The following is a 20,479-nucleotide window of genomic DNA, read 5'->3' on the forward strand; positions in this document are numbered from 1 at the left end:
AAGAACCTATGAGGAACTTTTATGGATTCTCCTTCCTCTATCTAGTCAGTCATGTTTTGAACATAAATACTCCTATCAGTGGTGGTAGTGAGGACTCACCAACGACTTATCAATGATACAGAACATGTAGGCATCGTGGAGAAGGATGTGCATTGGTCTCTTGGGATGAAAACTGATGTGCGTGATGGGAGTATCCCTCTGGAGCCAAAGGTGGTGAAAGCCCTGCTTCTGGACATTCCGGCTCCACTCTGTGTACTGTTTGTCTGGGATGTTGTACTCAAATATCTGAGGAAGGAGACAACAGAAAATCCAGGGGATCTTGGCCCTTTCTGGGTTTTATCCCTCGTTCCTAACCACAAAATATCTAAACAAACTTTGACTGCATCATATTCAGTCTTACAGTTTCTCACCACTTTTTTTTTTAATAAAAAATGTTTTTAGGGCTGGTGGAGGGGCTCAAGTGGTAGAGCACCTGCCTTGCAAGCATAAAGCACTGAATACAAACTACAGCACAACCAAAAATAAATAAACAAAATATTTTTTAAAAGGTAAATTATTATAGGATAAGTCACTTTGTTATCTTTTTTTTTGGGTGAGAAATCTATATCTATACATACATATATATTTATCTCAAGATCACTCATGTCACTTTTAAAAATTATTTACAATTGGCATACAATATTTATATTCACATATGATGTAGAGTGTCCTAATTCAGTACAGGAATACAATGTGTAATGATTAAATCAAGGAAATCAGCATTTCCATCTCATCAAATATTATTATTATTATTTTTTTTTTTTTCAGAACTGAGGTTTGAATTCAGGGTCTTGTACTTGCTAGGCAGGCAGTCTACCTTTTGAGCCCCATCTCCTCCTGTAAATATTATCTCTATGTGTTAGGGACTTTCAAAACTCCTCCCCAGGCCAGACATGGTAGTACACTCCTGTAATTCCAGCTACATGGGAGATGAAGATTGGGAAGACTGAGGTTCAAGGCCAACCCAGGTAAAGAGTTCACAAGACCCCATCTCAACCAACGAGGTAGGCATGGTGGTATGTGCCTATGATCCCAGCTACTAAGGAGGATCATGGCCCAGGCAAAAGCGTGAGACCCTATCCAAAAAAAAAACCTAAAGCAAAAATGGGTAGGGGTGTGGCTCAAGTGGTAGAACACCTGTTTAACAAGCATGAGATCCTCAGTTCAAACTCCAATATCACCCTCCCCCCCAAATAACATCTCTTCTCCAGTTGTATGGAAACATACAATTGTTAGTTGTACCCCTTTTGAAGAACACATAATAATTTATTCACTTCATGGATGTATCATGATTTACTAATTTTGTCTGCTAAATAGACATAGGTTCTTTACAATCTTTGGCTACTACAAACGAGGCTGTGAAGAAATATCTCTGTACAACTGAACGTATGTACAGGAACAATTCTTAGAAGTGGAACTTCTGAGAGAAAGCCTACATAGGGGCTGGAGGTATGGCTCAAATGGTAGAGTGTCTGCTTTGCAATTGTGAAACCACAGGTTCAAATTTCATTCCTGCCTCCCCCCACCCCCACCACCCCCCAAAAGCAAGCATACATAGGTTTAAAATTTTTGAAGATACTAGCCAGGTGCCAGTAGAGTGCCTGTAATCCTAGCTACTCAGGAGGCAGAGATCAGGAGGACTGTGGTTCAAAGCCAACCCAGGCAAGTACTTTGAGAGACCCTATCTCAAAAACACCTAACATAAAAAATAGGCTGGTGGAGCGGCTCAAAGTGTAGGTCCTGAGTTTAAGCACTAGTACCATAAAACAAAACAAAACAAAACAAAAAACCTGCCAAAATGTCCTCCAAAGGGATATTAATTTATGCAGCATATGAGAGGGCTGCTTCCCTATACACTTACAGCAGTGTATATTATCAACTCTGACCTTTGCTAATCTAACAGGTAAAAAAATTCTCCAGTATTTTTGTGTGTTTTTGTTTTTATATGCCAGCAGGCTACCAGTTTTTTTGTTTTGAACTCAGGGCCTGTGCTTGCCTCTGACACACTTCTAGTCCTTTTTTGGTTTAGGTATTTGTCACATAGGATCTTGCATTCATGCCTGGACACGATCTACCTATTTATGCTTCCCACTTAGCTGGAATGATAGGTGTACACCACTGTGTACAACTCTGTATTGGTTGAGATGGGGTCTCTCAAACTTTTAGCACAGGGTGGCCTGGAACCATGATCCTATTGATCTCCCCGTCTCAAGTAGCTAGGAAAACAGGGTTGTAATACTACCCCCAGCTTGTATTTTAAAGAGCTCCTTACAACTTAACATGAAAAAAAGCAGTAGAGTAAGCTCGGTTGAGAGTTGGGTACACAATTTCACTAAGGTCTAATTTCTTCATTTGCAAAGTGAAGGTAAATTTACACTTTTTGTCACTTTTGACTGTCAAAATCTTATTCTACTCTATATTTAGTTTGATACCTGAGCCCATATCATCTCTAAATCAGTGGAATGAGTACTTCAAAAATTCTTCCCTGCCTCTTGTGCTTTACTCTAGGACTATAGTGCTTCACCACATGAACTGTGCCCCAACTGACCAATACTGTCTATATTAAGCCCAGGCAATGTGTGGAAGCTTCACTTCACACAGGCAAAACCTACTTGTATGTCCTCTAGCACCTTCAAAGAGAATCTCCCAAACTGTCTATTATGTCAGCTTCAAGAAAGCACTGGAATCTCTCTTACCTGCTGATCAGAATGAGCGATGACAAGGTTGTTGGTATTGGGAGCAATAGCCAGAGCAGTCACTGGAAAATTGTAAGCAGGCACGGTGCAGTGCAGCTGAGAACAAATAGGCAAAAGGGTCAGTTCTGTAGGACTCCTTCCCCCAAGAAAGGCCAGATGGTATAGGTCAGTTGGTTTTTTTTTGGCTGGGGAATCAAACCCGAGGCCTTACGCATGACCAGCAAGTGCTTACCACTGAGTTATACCTCCAGCCTCTAGGTCAGTTGTTTTTAAATACTGCCCCTTTCAAAACTCAAAAGGTTCGACAGAAATTCTGATAAACTTCAAGCATTTCACCATCAATGAACTTTAATTTCATTAAAAAAAATTACATATTTAACTGCTTGCAAAAAAATAGATGGCTAATTGTTTACAAAACTGAGCATTTTCAAAGAATTCAAGAGTAAAGCTTTTCCCTCAGAATAAATTTGTCTGTATGAATTGTTCATAAATGTCATTAATCAGGGAACATATATCTTCACATAAGAAACTAACAGCTGTAAGGGAGGGGGTGGGGGCAGGGGGGAGAAATGACCCAAGCCTTGTATGCACATATGAATAATAAAACAATTAAAAAAAAAAAAAGAAACTAACAGCTGGGGATGGATATATGTACAACTGTAGGCATATGAGCATGCATAGGAACTTTTTTTTTTTACGGACTGGGGTTTGGACTCAGGACGGACACCTTGAGCCACTCCACCAGCCCTTTTTGGTGATGGGATTTTCAAAGATCGTTCTGGGTCTTTGTCCCAGGCTGGCCTTGATCCAAGATCCTCCTGATCTCTGCCTCCTGAGTAGCAAGTATTACAGGCCACTGTCGCCCAGCAGGAACTTGCTTAGCAAGTTCAAGAACCTGAGTTCAAACCTCAGTACCACCAAACACAAAACAAAACAAAGCCCCAAAATTTGTTTTAAATGCCAGGTACTGTTCAAAGAAATGTTCAGTACACGCTCCTGCCACAATGTAATAATAAAGATTAAGTTATGCAATAACAGCAAACCATAAAATGCTACAGTTTGGTATGTATAAAGTTTAATGCTTAATCTGAATTTTATGATAAAGGTGAGAACTCAAAAGGAATTATTTAGGACTCAATAAATGAATGATGGTATCATTACTGATCAAAGTGTTTTCTTACTGGGGGAAGGGGATAGGGAGAGAGCAACAGAGAATATTAATCTGATCAAAGTACAATCAATATATGTGGTGTGAAATACCATATGAATCCCCTTTGTACAATTAATATACACTGATTTTAAAAAGTCCTAAACCAGGTGCCGTTGGCTCACACCTGTAATCTTAGCTACTCAGGAGGCAGAGATCAGGAGGATCTTGGTTCCAAGCCAGCCTGGGTAAATAATTCTTGAGACCCTATCTCAAAAAAAAGAAAAAACAAAAAAAACAATCACAAAAAAAGGGCTAGTGGAGTGGCTGGCTCAAGGTGTAGGCCCTGAGTTCAAGGCCCACTATGGGGGGGTGGGGGGTTGGAGGCAGGGTGTGTGTGTGTGCATGTGTGCATGTGTGTGAGTTCTATAGAGTAATGGAAGGGGTTGAATAGGCCAAAGTATGCCCACAGTGGGGATACAATGAGAAATCCCTTTGAACATCAACCCAAATATCAATAATAAAAAACAGGGCATTAAAATAGGTACAGTGTTTGTGTGTGGGGGTACAAATGGAGGGGGAAGGTAAATGAAGGAGATTAAGGTGCAGGTATATGGCTGATGAATTTCATATGCCTATATGAAATAGAGCAAAGACAACTCTTGCAATTGTTTTAAGTGGGGGAGGGAGGGGAGTGGTGGGATAGATGATGGGGGCAATGAAACTAATGCACAATATAAGCCTAATCAGAATTGTCATTATGAATACCCTCCTGCATAATACATTGTAGTAAAAATTAAAAAAAACCACTATAGGATGAATAACCCAGTTTCTCCTGGGTGAAATGAAAGGGCAATAAAGAGATGTAGGGGAGTTTACAAATTAAAGAGACTTCTGTGATTCAACTATCAATAACAATGCATGGGCATTACTTAAAAATCCTAACTCTAAGAAACAATCAAAACTTCACAAAAAAATCCAAATTTTACAAGTGGTATTTATGAAATTTAAATATTGACTTTCTTTAAATATGTTCAAGAACTATTTTAACTTATTTTACATGTACAAATAATGTGATTTTGTTTTTTAAAAGTTACTTTCCTAGCCAGGCACTAGTGGCTTACGCCTATAATCCTAGCTACTCAGGAGGCAGACATCAGGAGGATTATGGTTTGAAGCCAGCCCAGGCAAATAGTTAGCAAGACCCTATCTCAAAAAAACCCATTACAAAAAAAGGGCTTAGGAGACCCTAAGTTCAAACCTCAGTACTGAAAAAAAAAAAAAAAGTTATTGTCTTTTAGAAATGCACAATGAAATATTTACAGAAGATATAATGTAATTTCTGGAAGCAGGGCAGAAAATAGATGAAGCAAGACCTTCCAGGGGTCGTCACAATTTGAGCCAATGTGACAGTAAACCTCATTACTCTACTTTGATGTATGTGCTACACTTCCATAATAAAATAAGTGTTTTTTGAAATGTGGAAAAAACTTTTCCTACTTTTTTTTTTTTTTTAAATTCCTGGGTCCGTTCACCTTGTTACTATCTATTTAACTGTGCATGTCAGAATTTTCCCTCCCTCTAATATAGAAATAACCTGGATATGGCTTCATCACCCACAAATCCTTAATTAATTTCAAACTTCTGTGCATGAACAGTTGCACTGTTTCCACTGACTGATTTTAATGTTACAGAGTATAGGTTCTGGATTCCAAAGAAGTAAAACAGGAATCTGAAAGAGGAAAAATTCTTGGTTAAAAAAAAAAAAAGTCTAGTAAATTTCCAGGTTACTCCAATCTGCCTTGGATCTCTACTACTCAGACCGCTGTTAGGAAATTCTGCACTCACCTTTAAATTCTTCAGACTGTATACGTGCACTCCAGCACTGGTACCTGATGCAGCTAGCCAATCCCCATCTGGACTGACTGCCAAAAGACACATGGCCTCCACTGTCCCTGTGAGGGCAGAAGATCAATCATGTCTCTGAATTCCATGTTAACTGAAGACAACAGAGACCAATGAAACCGCGGAGTTTTAAATCATTCACAGGTCATTGAGAGTTTTACAAATTAGTTCTAATAGTTAACATATCCACTTTTTTTTTTTTTTTGCAATGCCAGGGTTTGAACTCAGGGCCTCATGCTTGCTTGCTAGGTAGGCTCTCTACCACTTGAGCCATTCGCCAGTTGTTTTTTGCATTGATTATTTTTGAGATAAGGTCTTGTGAACTGTTTTCTTCAAATCTTGATCCTCCTGATCTCTGCCTCCTGAGCAGCTAGGATCACAAGTGTGAGACACTGGTGCCCAGCAACATATCTACTTTTAAATTTAATTAGCTACCCTCACCTAAAGGGAAGCTAGAAAAATAAAAACTGAAAATATTACTGGCTCAGGCCTGAGTAAGACATTTTCAACTGTATGGTAACAGAATCAGGATAGCATTCATCAGTAAGTTCTATATGTTAATGTCCCAAACTCCTTTTTAATACAAGACTTTTTTTTTTTTTTGGTATGACTGCGGTTTGAACTCAGCACTTCTGGCACATCTCCAAGTTCATTTTGCTCTGAATATTTTGGAGATGGGGTCTCCCATATTATTTTCCCAGACTGGCCTCAAGCCATGATCCTCCTGATCTCAGCCACCCAAGTATTTAGGATAACAGGCAGGAGCCACCAGTGCCCTGCTCTGCTAGGCATTTTTAAATCAGTGTTATGGACACACAGCAAGTCCCACAAATTGAAACATACCTTTAATTTTTAGGTACCTACTGTCTATTTAGCATTAAGGAAGGATGAATATTTACTGCTATAGCACTAAGGTACACATATGAGCCTCTTGTCATCAAGGGATTTCAATTTGGCAACATCAAGATGTGGGCTAAAAATCAGACAGTGATGCTAGGTATGGTGGTTCATTCTTATAATCCCAGCACTCAGAAGATTGAGGCAGGAGTACAGTAAATTCAAGCCCAGGATTCTATATGCCAAAATATATACTGGACCTAGTACCACCAAAACAATGAAAAAGCTTCACAACAAGACGTAAACCTGCTGCTAAAGGATGGGTGTGGATACCATTTCTGAAGGCAGAACATACAGGTTCTGCCTGTATAATACAAAACATAATACAGGTACCAAACAAATAATGTTAGGTTTTCGTTTTTTTTTTTGGGTGGTGGGATGGGGTTTGAACTCAGGACTTCATACTTGCAAAGCAGGCACTCTATTGCTTGAGCCACACCTCTAGTCCATTTTGCTCTGGTTATTTTGGGGATGGGGGGGGGTCTCATGAACTATTTGCCTGGGATGGTCTCAAACCACTATCCTTCCAATCTCAGCCTTCCAAATAGTTAGGATTACAGGCATGAGTCACCAGCACTCAGCATGTCAGTCTAACTTATCTGTTAAATGATAGGTTTCTTTTCTATGCTCCTGGAGCAGCTTATGAGTTAAAAGAGTTGATTTCCCATTCTGATGGAGTCTTAATGATAATGACGCAGGTAAAAGGCAGGGCAAGGGTTAAAGGTAAGAAAGGCCCATGGGAAGAATCCAACCACCAGCTAATCCAACCACCAGCTAATGTGGATGTGAAATCTAAAGTCCTCAGCAATAGTTCAATTACTGATGTTCTCAAGAGACATGAAAAAATGAGCATGAAAGCAGGCCTGGTGATGCATGCTTATGATGCCAGCACTCAGGAACCTGAGGTAGGAGGATCAAGAGTCCTAGACCAGGAATGGAGGTGTGGCTCAAGTGGTAGAGCAACTGCTTTGCAAACAAGAAACCCTAAGTTCTAACCTCAGTCCCACCACAAAAACAAAACAAACAAAACAAAAAAATGTCCTAGACCAGCATGGGCTACACAGTGAGACTGTCTCAAACAAAACAAAAACCCCAAATGGTCATGAACATTAAATGAACATAGGTAATAGAACTATGCATAAGAATTTTTCACCTTTATATAAACACATAACCACAAAAAAAAAAGGTAACACAAAATCTCTATATAATAACACACATTGCAAAATACCAAAATATTAAGAGTAGTTATTTCTGGGTATGAGGATTACGGATGACTTTAACTTTCTTCTTATGCTGTTAACAAAGCTCTAAGGATGATGAAACTTCACTGGCCCCAAATAAGGCATCAAAAACCCAGTCAGAATAGAACAGGCGTGAGGAACATTTCAGATCTCACAGAGCATCTTCATCTGCCAGATCGCTCCTCCTACTTTAAATTGCAAACACATGAGTGAGTGTATTTGCAGAGTGGGAAGAGTATGAAGAAATACAACCCCCCTGCTGACAACACACAAGTGTTAAAAAAAAAAAAGTTACATCTGAGACACCAAGAAATCTCCCCTCTGGCCAGTTAGAAAACTCCTACCCGACTGAGGCTGAAAAGTATGCAGGTGCTTGAAGTCTCCTTCTACCAGCTGAATAATATGTAGAGACCCTTGATTTGATGCCACCAAGAGCTTTGATGAATCTTCAGTAAACAAAATCTGAACGGCAGAGCGAAGGAATGCTGGCATTTTTGAAACCTTTGGGTAAAACCAACAGTGAAAGCCAGTGAGAAAGAGTAAACCAAAACCAAATACTACCAGGCTTAAATTACATTAATGCTTATCCTCTTAAAGCAAGCTAATTAACCAAGGGCCTAAAACAATGGCATGCCTCTTGCCTCCTACAACTGAGACAGATACAGACCCCTTTACATCCTTGACAGTAAATACTCAATTCTGTACCATGAAAAAAACTAAGTTACATAGGTAACCACTAAGCAAAAGCCTGTATCTACTGTTACTTCTGGCATTTCCCTACCTCTTCTAAAACACCATCAATTTAAAGTAGAAATAAATAAGATTGCTTTGCTAGGAATTTTCCATCCCTCCTGTTTTATTTTTTATTCTTTTAATTTTTTTTTTTTTTTGTAGCACTGGGTATTGAACGCAGGGCTTTGCAGAAAAGATGGTTTTATAATAGCTGTCATCAGATAATTTTTCACTGAGTAAGGATTTTCATCCAATCCATGACCACTGCAAACAAAAAACACACTTAAGGAAGTTTCTTCTTCTGCAACCACATACTGGGCTTCCACTTACCCTTTGGAGGCTTATGTTGTCACGTTCATACTTCAACCGGTAGAGAAAAAAACGAGATGCCGTAGAATAGGCTATCCAACTTCCACATGGGGAGAGGCAGCTGCAAATAGTGTTTTCGGGGCCCTGGCAACAGTATGAAGATGAGCTGTGCACAAAATTTCCTTTCTTTTGTTTTCTGCGGTAATGGGGCTTGAACTCAGAGCCTACATCTTGAGCCACCCTACCAGCCCTTTTTTGTGCGATGGGTTTTTTTCAAGATAGGGTCTTGCAAACTATTTGCCCCAGCTGGCTTCAAACCCTGATCCTCCTGATCTGTCTCCAGAGTAGCTAGAATTACAGGCATGAGCCACTGGCACCTGGCTTGCACAAAATTTTTTACAAGGTTCACCATGACATGTATCTTCATGTTCTTGCTACTCCAGACATTTCCACAAATGCCTACATATAATCCTGATACTCATGGACCATGTGTTCTGTAGTTATATCAGAGGCAAAGCACCTAACTGGTGTCACTTTGATTACCAAATCCATGAACAAAGGTCTACTGATACAGTGCACTTATCTCAGCTCTGAGTAATTCACAGGCAGCTGCATACTAAATCCCAACCTGGGACACTTGAGGCAGGCATTTAATACACAAAAGTTTGGGAGGACAGGTAACTGGAAGTACTGATATTCTATTTTACTTATGACAACCTGCTTCAAAGATCTCTAAGAAAGAGTAAATGAAAAAATATTTGGAGAAGAAAAGTGCTATGCAATAATTATATAATTAAAAAAATTTAAAGTGTGCGTGATGGAGCACGACTATAATTCCAGACTCAGGAGGTTGAGGCAGAAGGATCACAAATAGCCCAGCCATTTGTCAATATATGTATGTATTTAACTCTAAAATACAGAAAAGGATAGGCCAAAAAAAAAAAAAAAAAAAAAAAAAGGAAGAAAGGCTGTACAGCTAGCCAATCAATAATTTCAAGAGAAAATAGAATTAAAGAGATGGTAGAGAATATAAACTCTTGATATTTTTGAATTCTTTACAGTGAGGCTATATTCATAAATATTTGGCAATTAAAATAATTTCCTTTTTAAAAGGAAAAAATAAAAAGTTTGCATAGCATAGGCCTAATAATGTAAAAAAAGATTTACACACATACACACAAAGGTGGAATTTTTTTTCTAGAAGGATATACAAGAAACCATTGGAAGTGCCCATCTCTGAAGAGTGGGAAGGGGAGGGCTTTGGGTGAGGAAGAGCCTCAAGTTTCATTTTACACTCCTTATACCACTTGAGTTTTAAAAATACACATGCTATTTTCATAGTAATATCAAAAGAAGAAAAAAACATTTCCCTCAGGCATTCATGTAATACATTACGAATGCTCCTCTTATAATTGCTGGAAACCTTACTCTGGTGACTCAGTCCTTCAATTAGTTTTAGAATTCGTGAAGTTTATGATATGAACTAAATAACCTCAAAAATTCAGAGTTGGGAACCAAGCTCTAGATTTCACAACTGAACACACAGTGAAGCTTCTTACCTTTGTCTTGAGGTGGAGCAAATGATCTGCATTTTTAGAGAGTGGAAGGGTATCCCCATTCTTGCCTGAAATAAGAAACTTCCCTGAGTTTTTTTTAATCAAAGGAATTATTTGTACTTTTTGTCCTCCAAAAAGTCACTCCTCAGTAAATGGAATCTCTACCAGTGGGAAATCAGAAAAATGTTTTGACTTAGTAGACACATTTTTGTAGGGGTTTAAGAAGAAAGCAGTGAGTATTTCTGTGATCCACCACCAAGTATTTGAAGCTCCATCTACTGAGGCATGCAGATGGGTAAAAGTGGAGTTTGTATGGCCTCAATTTTAATACATTTTAAATAAGAGGACTCATACATTTCTTTTAACAGGTCACATCACATAAAAGACCATATAAGATGGTCACTCCAGCAAGATCCAAATGACCTTTATGCAGTGCTATCACTACAAATGATTAAATCTTGTCTTTATCAACAGCCTGCTTCCATTTTAGTCAAGCAAGGGCAAGCAACCCTTACCTCTACTATACCCTGGAGTGTACCTTACAGAAGCTTAACTCTTCTTTTTTGGAGGCACTGGGGTTTGAACTCAGGGTTTCATGCTTGGTAGACAGGTACTCTACCACTTGAGCCACTCTGGCAGCCCTGTTTTTTTCTTGTTGGTGAGAAAACCGTAAGTTCCCATAGACATAGAAAAATCTACTTTTTCTATAAGCAGAACTTCAATTGCAATTCTGATTTTTGGTATTCTTTCTCCAATTTTCTTCACATATATACATATGTGTATTTAATTTTTTTTCAATATTTTTAATCTTTTCACAGTGCTGGGGTTGAGCCCAGGGCCTGTACACACTAGGCAGGCACTCTACCTCTGAGTTATATTCCTAGCCCTCTTGTTTTCTTATTGGAAAAAAACTTTCTCCCACCTTACCTGTTGCAGCTGTGGATCCCAGTCGCCAAAGTTCTAGGTGATGAGCAAACTGGAAGAGGAGAAGCTGCCTCTTTTTAGAACATGAAATGAGACGTCGCTGTATCCAAGAATTGAAAAGTTATAAATAGGCCAGGGTCACCTACTGACTCAGTATTAGATATAACAGCAACATCTTAGCTTTTTTTGTGTGTGTGTGGTATTGGGGAGTGAATCCAGGACCTTGTGCATGCACAGCAAGCCTTTACCACTTGAGATATGCTCCTAACCCTTAGTGTATTTTTTTAATTGTTGAAATCCGTTTACTTAATAAACATTTCTTAAGAACTACCACAGGCCCAGTCAGCACTGTCCTAGGATCTGAGAACATATGGGGACTAAAATCAGCTACTGCTCAAGAAGCTTCTAGTCTATAAGGATGACATAGAATTAGACTTAACATGGCTAAGCATAGCCTGCAATGGAAAAAAAAAGCAGGACATCTAACCTAGCCTTGTACAGGCAAAGATTAGAGGCTGGATGAGGCCCATTAGTTAAGACTAGTCAGGCAAAGAAGGTAGGGCAGGATGTCTAGTGAAAACAATGGCATGCAAAACAGCTCATAGACAAGAGCATGGAGGGAATAAAGAGCCTTACAGAATGGTAAGACTGGGTGGAGTGGATTGGGTGCTACACGTGTATGAAAGAAGAGGTGAGAGAGAAGATAAAGGACAGGGAGGAGATCAAGGCAAGTTCAATGTGCCATGCTAAGGAATAAAGTTTCTATACTGAACAGGGTTAGCCAAGTGTTTTAAGCATGGAACAATGAACAAAGTTGCTGTTTAAACAGGTCAATGGAGAATACACTAGAATGACACAAATGGAAATAAAGAGATGTTTAAGGAAGCTACTGTAAAAGAATCTGGATGAGAAAAGACAATGATTCTAATTAGGACAATGGTAGCACAGACAACAGTTCAAGAGGTGATGAGCCCAGCAAACACAAGGCTCTGAGTTTGATCCCCAGTACCACAGAAATGAACAAAAAAAACCTCACAATGAGGACTATGTCCAAACTCATCAAATCATATACAGGTAGTTTTTGTATGCCAAGTATTTCAAATATGTATATACATAATGTATACATTGTGAGGAGGCAGACTCAGTAAGGTTATCTGAGTGGAATGTGGAAGCAAGTGGTGGTGGGGGAAGAGGCACTCACTTTTGGAGATGGCACCATTTGCCTAGAAAGGAACACTGGAAGCCAAGTTTTTCCTGCTTCCACCCAGAATAATAGAGCCTACTCTTAAAAAAAACAAATTAACAAAGCTCTTATAAACCACAATTATTTGAGAAAGATAGTTATTTCCCCAGAAAGTGAACTAGAGATGATGGTGCAAATCTCCTGCCCTCCCCACCCCACCAATGTCTTTGCAGGAGACTTGTCTCAGAAACAGAAAAATGATGAATGAAGAAGACAGCAACAAAAAAATCCCTCAAGTTTACCCAGGAAGTGCAAGCTGTGCTTAGAGTCTTATGGGACAGAAGGATAGGGAGATGAAGGGACATTGGGGGAAAGAAATGATACTTACATGGGGGAATGTGATTTTTCGGAGAGCAGCATCGTAATTCTTTACCTCCACCTTCTCCATGAGAGGGCGAATGACTAAGTGGGTGTCAGTGCCTGGGGGTAGGGGGAAGAAATGAACAGAATGAGAAGTCCTGTGTGAAAAGAAAATAACCAAAGCTAGGCAGAAAAAAGCTACAGCCTGGCAGGGAGCAGAACCTACCTCCAGATATGAGAGCCGTTGGGCTGTGGGCCACCGTGCGCACGTCATGAGTGTGGTACTGGAACGGTTTGGTCCGCACCCACTGCTTCTCACTGCTGTTGGAAGTCACAGAGACCAGTTGAAAATGGAATATTGTGCCCTCGGCCGTGCCCACCACGAAACTGTCTTCTTGCTGAGAAATTAAATCATGAGGGGGAATACAAGTGAACAAAGCAGGATCTAGACAGAAAAATATTCCCTGAGGTTTTCTGTCTGGGCACCTCAGGGAATACCTATGCCCATAATTAGAAAGGAGGTTCTCAGGGTCTTTTCCTTTAGGAATCTAACAATTCCATCAGAGAGCAAGCTGGACTTAAGTAGCAATGCAGCCCCTACTAACAAGAGTACATCACATATAATTATGCACACTGGGGGTACATTGTAGAGGGCTTTACCTACTACAGGTTTGTGTAAGTATATTCTATGATGTTTACACAACATCAAAATCATCTAATGATATATTCCTCAGAATGTGTTCCTGTCATTAAGCAACATATCACTGTATACAAACTAGGCTCATCACAACAGACAAATAAGAAGCCAGGTGCCAGTGGGTGATGCCTGTAATCCTAGTTACTCAGGAAGATTGTGGTCCGAAGCCAGCCCAGGCAAATAGTTCCAAGAGACTTTATCTTGAAAAAAACCCATTTAAAAAAAAAGGGCTAGCAGAGTAGCTCAAGGTGCAGGCCCAGTACCACACACACACAAAAAAAAGGTAAATAAGAGATAAACTGAACAAGAAATGTTAAATCTGTCTGAGAAAAAAAATATAAATCCTACTATACCACATAAGGTGACCTGTACAAAGAAATTCATATCATATTCTTCAACAGGAATACTTAACATGATAAAAGATATTATTACAAACAAAATAATGATTTACATAATCCAACAAAAATATTATCTTACTTGGAACTAGAAAAGGTGCTCCTTAAATTCATATAGGAAAATAAGGAGGGGGAAAACAAAAAACAAAAAACCCAAACCCAGAAACCAAATCACAAACAAAAAGCCCAAGGCTGGTGGATTGGCTTAAGTGGTAGAGTGCCTGCCTAGCAAGCATGAGGTCCTGAGTTCAAACCCCAGTACCAACAAGAAAAAATAAAAATAAAATAAAGATTTTATGTGGTTGCTTGTGTGTCTTTGGTATATAGCAGAGCAGATTAACTAGGCAAGAGAGAAGCCAGAAGAAAACCCCTGTACCAACAACCTCTGTTGAACATTCTTGGTTAGACACCACAGAAACAGAATGTTTCTTAATCTCATCTTCCTCCAGTATTACATCTGGATCAGGAAACAGTGTTTATAGTATGTTACCAACTCACCCCCCCAAGCTGGACATCAACTGCTCAAAGTTGGGACCATACTCACATCAGCGACAGCAATGGACTGAACGTCAGCATTTGCGATGAGATGGCTCTTGACAAGAGTCCCAGTAGCAGAGTCCCATAACTGCACTTTCCCAACAGAATCCACACTTATTACAGTGCCATCAGACAAGAAGGCCACACCCCACACAATACATTTCGGTTTAGTCACACTCATATGTTGCCTATCTACGACCATCTTACGAATAGCACTCCCTGAAAAATAAGAAAAGTATACATATGAATAGAACTTATTTCTCCTTCAGTTTTCAAAAAACAGCTGGGTAGGTAACTGGGTACCCAACTGATGTTGGGTAACATCATAGGGTAACTTGGTTGCCCCTACACAGTCAGTCAGTAAAAGGTAGCTGTAATGAACCCAATTTTAAACTCCAAAATGGTTACCTGAAAGAAGAAAGAATAAGTTGAGTGGGAGGGAGAAAGAAGGCAAGAACAATGAAATACACTGAAATCCCTTTTGGGGAGGTAAAATGGAAAGAGATGTGAGACATTCATGTAAAGGTAGCCCACTGCATACATTTTACACTGTTCCAAAACCCCAAGCATGGGATAAAGAGAGAAGGCAACACTAACAAAATTCAGGAAGTGGTAATTGACTTCACAGAGCCCTGAAACTCAGACCCAAATCAGAGGGTATGACAAGAAACCCTCAGGAATTGGGAACCCCAGATACTCTAGAAATGGAAGGAGGTAAAAGAGGGACTTAAAGAAGGGATTAATTAAAAAGAAATTTGAGGTGCTACTGGACCCCTAAGGTACCTATCCCCAACTCCCAAAAGTTCATTTCAACAGAGGTTTGGAGACTCACTCTCTGAAGAACACTGGGCACAACTGAGGGGGAGTACTACACGGAAAATAAGAGTTAAGCCAAAATTGCTAAGCAAATGTGAAGGACACAGTGATGCTCATGTACTTCAGTGACAGAGTGCATGTGTAGCATACAAGAGGCCCAGGGCTCGATCCCCAGCACCTCAAGCAAAAAGAAAGCTATAAAAAAGAACATTCAGAGCTGGGATGCAGCTCAGTTGTAGAGCACTTGACTAGCATGCACAAAGCTCTGGTTATGATCCCACCTCTGGAAATGGCAGAATGAAAATTTCACTAAGAGGATTAAAATATAAAGATGACAACTTTTTTTTTTATTAAAGAACAGTTAAAACCCCAAATGATGAAAAATAAGGGTGAAAAAAAAAAAAAAGATAAGGTGGCAGAGTAGCTCAAATGGTAGAGCGTCTGCCTAGCAAGTGTGAGGTCATGAGTTCAGACTCCAGTACCTCCAAAACAACTAAAACTAAATAAATGAATAAACAAGATAAGAAAATTAGGAGAATCAACATTCACATAACAAGTTTCCAGAAAAGAAAAAAAATGGAAACTCATCTATAAAACAATTTTAAGAATTTTTAGAAATGAAGGGCATGGATTTTGGATTACAAGAGCCTCCTAGATGTCCAGTACAATTGACTGACAAACCAAGAGATCCACAAACAAAGAAACGTAATTAGTAAATTTCAGAAGAGTACAGGCAAAAGGGGCCAGGGTGATACCTCATGATAGAACACTTGCCTTTCATGTACAAGGCCCAGGGTTCAGTCTCTAGCACCTCAAAACAAAATAAACATGATAAAGTTAGCAAACTAAAAGCACCAATTTGTATGTATAAAGGACCAATTCTCAGAATGACATCAGACTTCCTAAAATGGAAACAGGGAATCCTACCCAAAAAGAACTGTGAAAAATCAGTGTCCAGACCTCATAGTTGTATGGCAGGACCAAAGTGGCCAAACTAGATGGGAACAAGTCAAAAGGCAGACTTACTCTACTACTTTTTTTTTTTTTTTTTTAAACAGTACTTGAGTTTGAACTCAGGGCCTCAGGTTTGCTAGGCAGGCACTCTATTGCTTGAGCTATTCCACCAGCTCTATAGAGAAGAATTTTTACATTCTCAAGAATGTAAAAGTGTTCTTTCTCTACTTGTAGAGTTATTTAAAAAAAAAAAAAAAAGCGAGGGAGGGTGGAAAAGTGGCAGGGGGAAAAATCAGATGTGAAATAAAAACAAAACAAAACAAAAAAGTCACATTGGTTTCATCCTAAATTATACACTTAAAGAATTTGGGGATGAAAGGGAGAATGTATATAGGCAAGGCAATTTACTATGCAAGAAGTATTCATGCAGTCACAACAAGGAAAACATCGACCACTAATCTGAACTAACTTGGAGTATTAGCATATGGGGAGGATATGGAGAAAACACGGACAAAGGTATGGATGAGCTGCAAGAGAGCTCAGTTGTAGAAATCAGTAACTAATGGTATCACACTGAAAAATCACAATGTAGCAACAAAGCATGCTGTGTAGTGCAAAGCCTCAAGGAGTTCTTTATGTCCATGTACAACTGATAGAAACCAAGCAAAAACCTTAAGTATCAAGGGAAAAGAAAGACGTTTCTGGTAAGTTTTGCCCCAGTATCTTAGACAGGTGTATCTACATGGCCACCCACAAGTGAGGTCAACGTCATCACTTAAGATTCTATTAGCCAATTGTCCAGGCCAACAACAGAGAAAACTCTGGTTTTCTCTGATCTCATGTCTCACCAATTATGCTACTAAGAACTTATGTTCCATATTTACCAAGGACTGAGATATGTAAATACACATGCTACTCTACTGATCACTCATACTAAACATAGTATTAGTTGAAAGTGCATTTTACTTACTTTTCTTATACTGAAAAATACTGCATCCCTCAGAAGAACTAAGATTTCCCTAAAAGCTGTGGTAGTATTTCAAGCAAGGAGTCAAAGTCCTGGTGGACATCTTAAAAGTTTCATGAGAAACCAGGCCCTCAAGGTCACTGAAAGCAGATCAAACAGTAGAAACCCAGAAGTGTGACTCTGACAAAAACCCACAACCCAAATAAACTGAGAAAAATAGTCACCTGATTTGACATCAAACACACTAATGTAGTCTATGGAGCCAGCTGCAACGTAGGTACCAGAGGGATGCCAACTGAGACTCAGGATGCGACCTAAGAATTGTACATCAAAAGAGAAAGTGACACACACATAAACATATAATAAAGGGTAACTGAGCTCTCCTTCCACAATTACCTACAGGGCTAGTATTCTACAGTCTTAGCTTTTTCATCTACCACACTCCTGTAAAGCACTGTTTTATACCAGATAAGAAACTGCCTATAGTGAAGTAGTTAGTTTAATAATCTATAAAGAGTTAATGGAATTGTGCAAATAAATACAACTTTTTTGAGGATGATTTAGCAATAACCTAACAAAATTTAAGTATACATATTTTTGGGGTTCAGCAATTGTACTGCAAATTGACCAAAGAGACATACTTAAGCAAGGCTCAGTGGTTCATGCCTGTAATATTAGCTACTGGGGAGGGAGAGATCAGAATGATTATGGTTTGAGGCCAGCCCAGGCATAAAGTTAGCAAGACCCCATCTCAACAAATAGCTGCACATGGTGGTGCACAACTCTGATACCATCTTGCAAGAAGCAGAAATAGGAGGACTGGTGTCCAGACTAGCCTGGGCAAAAAGAAGACCCTATCGCCAAAATAACCAAGGCAAAAATGGCTGGCAGTGTGGCTCAAATGCTAAAGCACATGTCTAGCAAGCATAACGCCCTGAGTTCAAACCCAAGCACCACACACAGAAAAAAAAAAAAACCCAAAAAAACCTCTCAAATATGTAAATAGTCGTGCACCGATAATGACATTTTGAACAATGAACTGCATATAGGATGGTAGTCCTATAAAATTATGTTGCCTGTGATGTCATAGCTATCTTAGTTTATGTAAACATACCCAGTAATGCTTGCATAATGAAATTATCCAACAGCACATTTCTTGGAACATATCCCTGTTTGCTAGCAACACATGACTGAAGTTTTTTTTTCTTTTTTTTTTTTTGCTGTTGCACATGCTTTATAAAAATTTTTCATTGCAGCATTGGTTGTACTTGTAAAGAAAAAAGAAAAAAGAAAAATAACCACCAATAGGAATTTGGTTAAATAAATTATGTAACACTATAAAACGAATGCCATGCAGATTGGCATCACTGACACAGGAAGGTGTCTATGAAGTGTCCAGTGAAAGAAGCAAGCTGACAAACAAGTACTAGAACTATTCTATTTATAATTGTTTATATGAATACATAAAAACAACCTCGCAGATTAGTTGCCTTCAGAATAGTAGGCTAAATGCATGACATTAAAAAAAAAAAAGACAGTGTATCACCTTTGTAAATATGTTCAAAAGATACTAAAAAAAATCTGATTAGCAGGGGATAAGAAGTACTGAAGGACATACAGAATACACGCGATGCTTATTATTCTCGAGAAGATGACCAACAAATTATAGCCCACTACTGCAGCCAGACTCATTCATTTACATCCAGAGTTAGCTGAGACTATGTGGCCTGCAAAGCCTAAAATATTTACTACCTAGACCTTTACAGGAATGGTTTGCCAACCCCTACTCTACAGGTCAGTGCCAATCTAGTCCAACTGGAGCCGAAGCATGGTCAATTGTTTATAAAACTTCCCCCATTCAATTCATTCAATTTGAATGGGGGAGTAGGATTAAGAACCACAGCTCTGCTGGGTGTGGTGGTACAGGAATGTAATTCCAGCACTCAGGAGGCAGAGGTAGGATAATCTTGAAGTTTGAGGGCAGTCTGGGTTATAGTGAGATCCTCTCCCTCCCCCTCCAAACAAACAAACAAACCCCACAGCTCCTAATGATGAAATTCTATTTGTAAGACCTCATGCACACTTGTGATAGTTTTCTGGATTTTTGGTTGTTTGTATTATTATTACTTTATAACTTATTACTTATTATTATTACTTAACCAGGCAGTCACAATTACGCTACACAATGGAATGGCTTCTAGTACATTCTCTATACTCATAAAATTAGCATATAGATAAACTATTACTTTTAGCCATGGGAAAATATCCCATCCCCAGTGGCACAGAAACATAACTTTCTGTTAAGGATATTCACTGCCTCACTAAAAACAACCCTTACTTTTCTGTCGATCAAAATTTCTTTCAAACTGGATTTTTTCTGGGGTGATTTCAAATAGCTTCACAGATCCATCTTCACAGCCAACCTATTAGGGACAAAAGGTAGAAAACAGAGAAGATAAACATTTTATAGGACTAAATATACACATACACCCTATACACATACATATTCCTTCTTGAAAGCTATCACTACCCTAAAAGAAAAAAGTAGCTGGGAACAGTGGCTCCTATCTGTAATCCTGGCTTCTTGGGAGGCAGAGGAGGAGGACTGTGATTGGAGGCTAGCCAGGCAAAAAGTTAGTGAGACCTCCCATCTCAATCAATAAGCCATACCTGTTATTCAGCTACTTGGGAGGCATAAATAGGAAGATCATGTTTCAGGCCAACCCATGCAAAAAAAATGAGACCCCATATCAAAAATAAGTAAGGTAAAATGGGGTAAGAGTGTGGCTCTGGGGTGGGTGCTTGCCTAGCAAGCACAAGACCCTAAGTTCAAACGCTTCTAGTGCACACACGCAAAAAAAATGCTTTTGAGAAAAAGATTAGTGTGGACAAACTGATAGTGTATTCCTGGCAGGCTTCATATCCTAGCCAGAAAGCAGGTTGATACTAAGAGCACTAATCAGTGGCCCAATTCCTGCATAAGACACAGAATAAAGATAGGATTTTACAGCATCCGTCTCCTAGAGACCCATGACCTAAGTAAAAGACCTACTAACCTTATAACCTAAATGGAGACATGTTAAGATATTACACAAATTGGTACAAAAAAAATCATAAACTCATC

The 20,479-nt window shown here is 39.1% G+C and overlaps 1 protein-coding gene across 1 annotated transcript in view; it reads right to left on the reverse strand.

The window, feature by feature from the left end:
* Window positions 1–20,479, reverse strand: part of Utp4 (UTP4 small subunit processome component) — a 29,573-nt gene that overhangs the window by 2,814 nt on the left and 6,280 nt on the right. Inside the window, exons 4-15 of the mRNA XM_020175330.2 lie at window positions 19,694–19,778; window positions 17,580–17,669; window positions 14,626–14,837; window positions 13,216–13,387; window positions 13,018–13,109; window positions 11,450–11,546; window positions 10,526–10,590; window positions 8,988–9,110; window positions 8,270–8,426; window positions 5,731–5,837; window positions 2,736–2,831; window positions 100–285 (exon numbers count right to left, since the gene is read on the reverse strand). Of these exons, the coding sequence (XP_020030919.2) occupies window positions 100–285; window positions 2,736–2,831; window positions 5,731–5,837; window positions 8,270–8,426; window positions 8,988–9,110; window positions 10,526–10,590; window positions 11,450–11,546; window positions 13,018–13,109; window positions 13,216–13,387; window positions 14,626–14,837; window positions 17,580–17,669; window positions 19,694–19,778 (1,482 nt within the window). The remainder of the gene's footprint in view (window positions 1–99; window positions 286–2,735; window positions 2,832–5,730; window positions 5,838–8,269; window positions 8,427–8,987; window positions 9,111–10,525; window positions 10,591–11,449; window positions 11,547–13,017; window positions 13,110–13,215; window positions 13,388–14,625; window positions 14,838–17,579; window positions 17,670–19,693; window positions 19,779–20,479) is intronic.

This window comes from Castor canadensis, chromosome 15 (assembly GCF_047511655.1).
Source record: "Castor canadensis chromosome 15, mCasCan1.hap1v2, whole genome shotgun sequence".
NCBI classification, from domain to species: domain Eukaryota; kingdom Metazoa; phylum Chordata; class Mammalia; order Rodentia; family Castoridae; genus Castor; species Castor canadensis.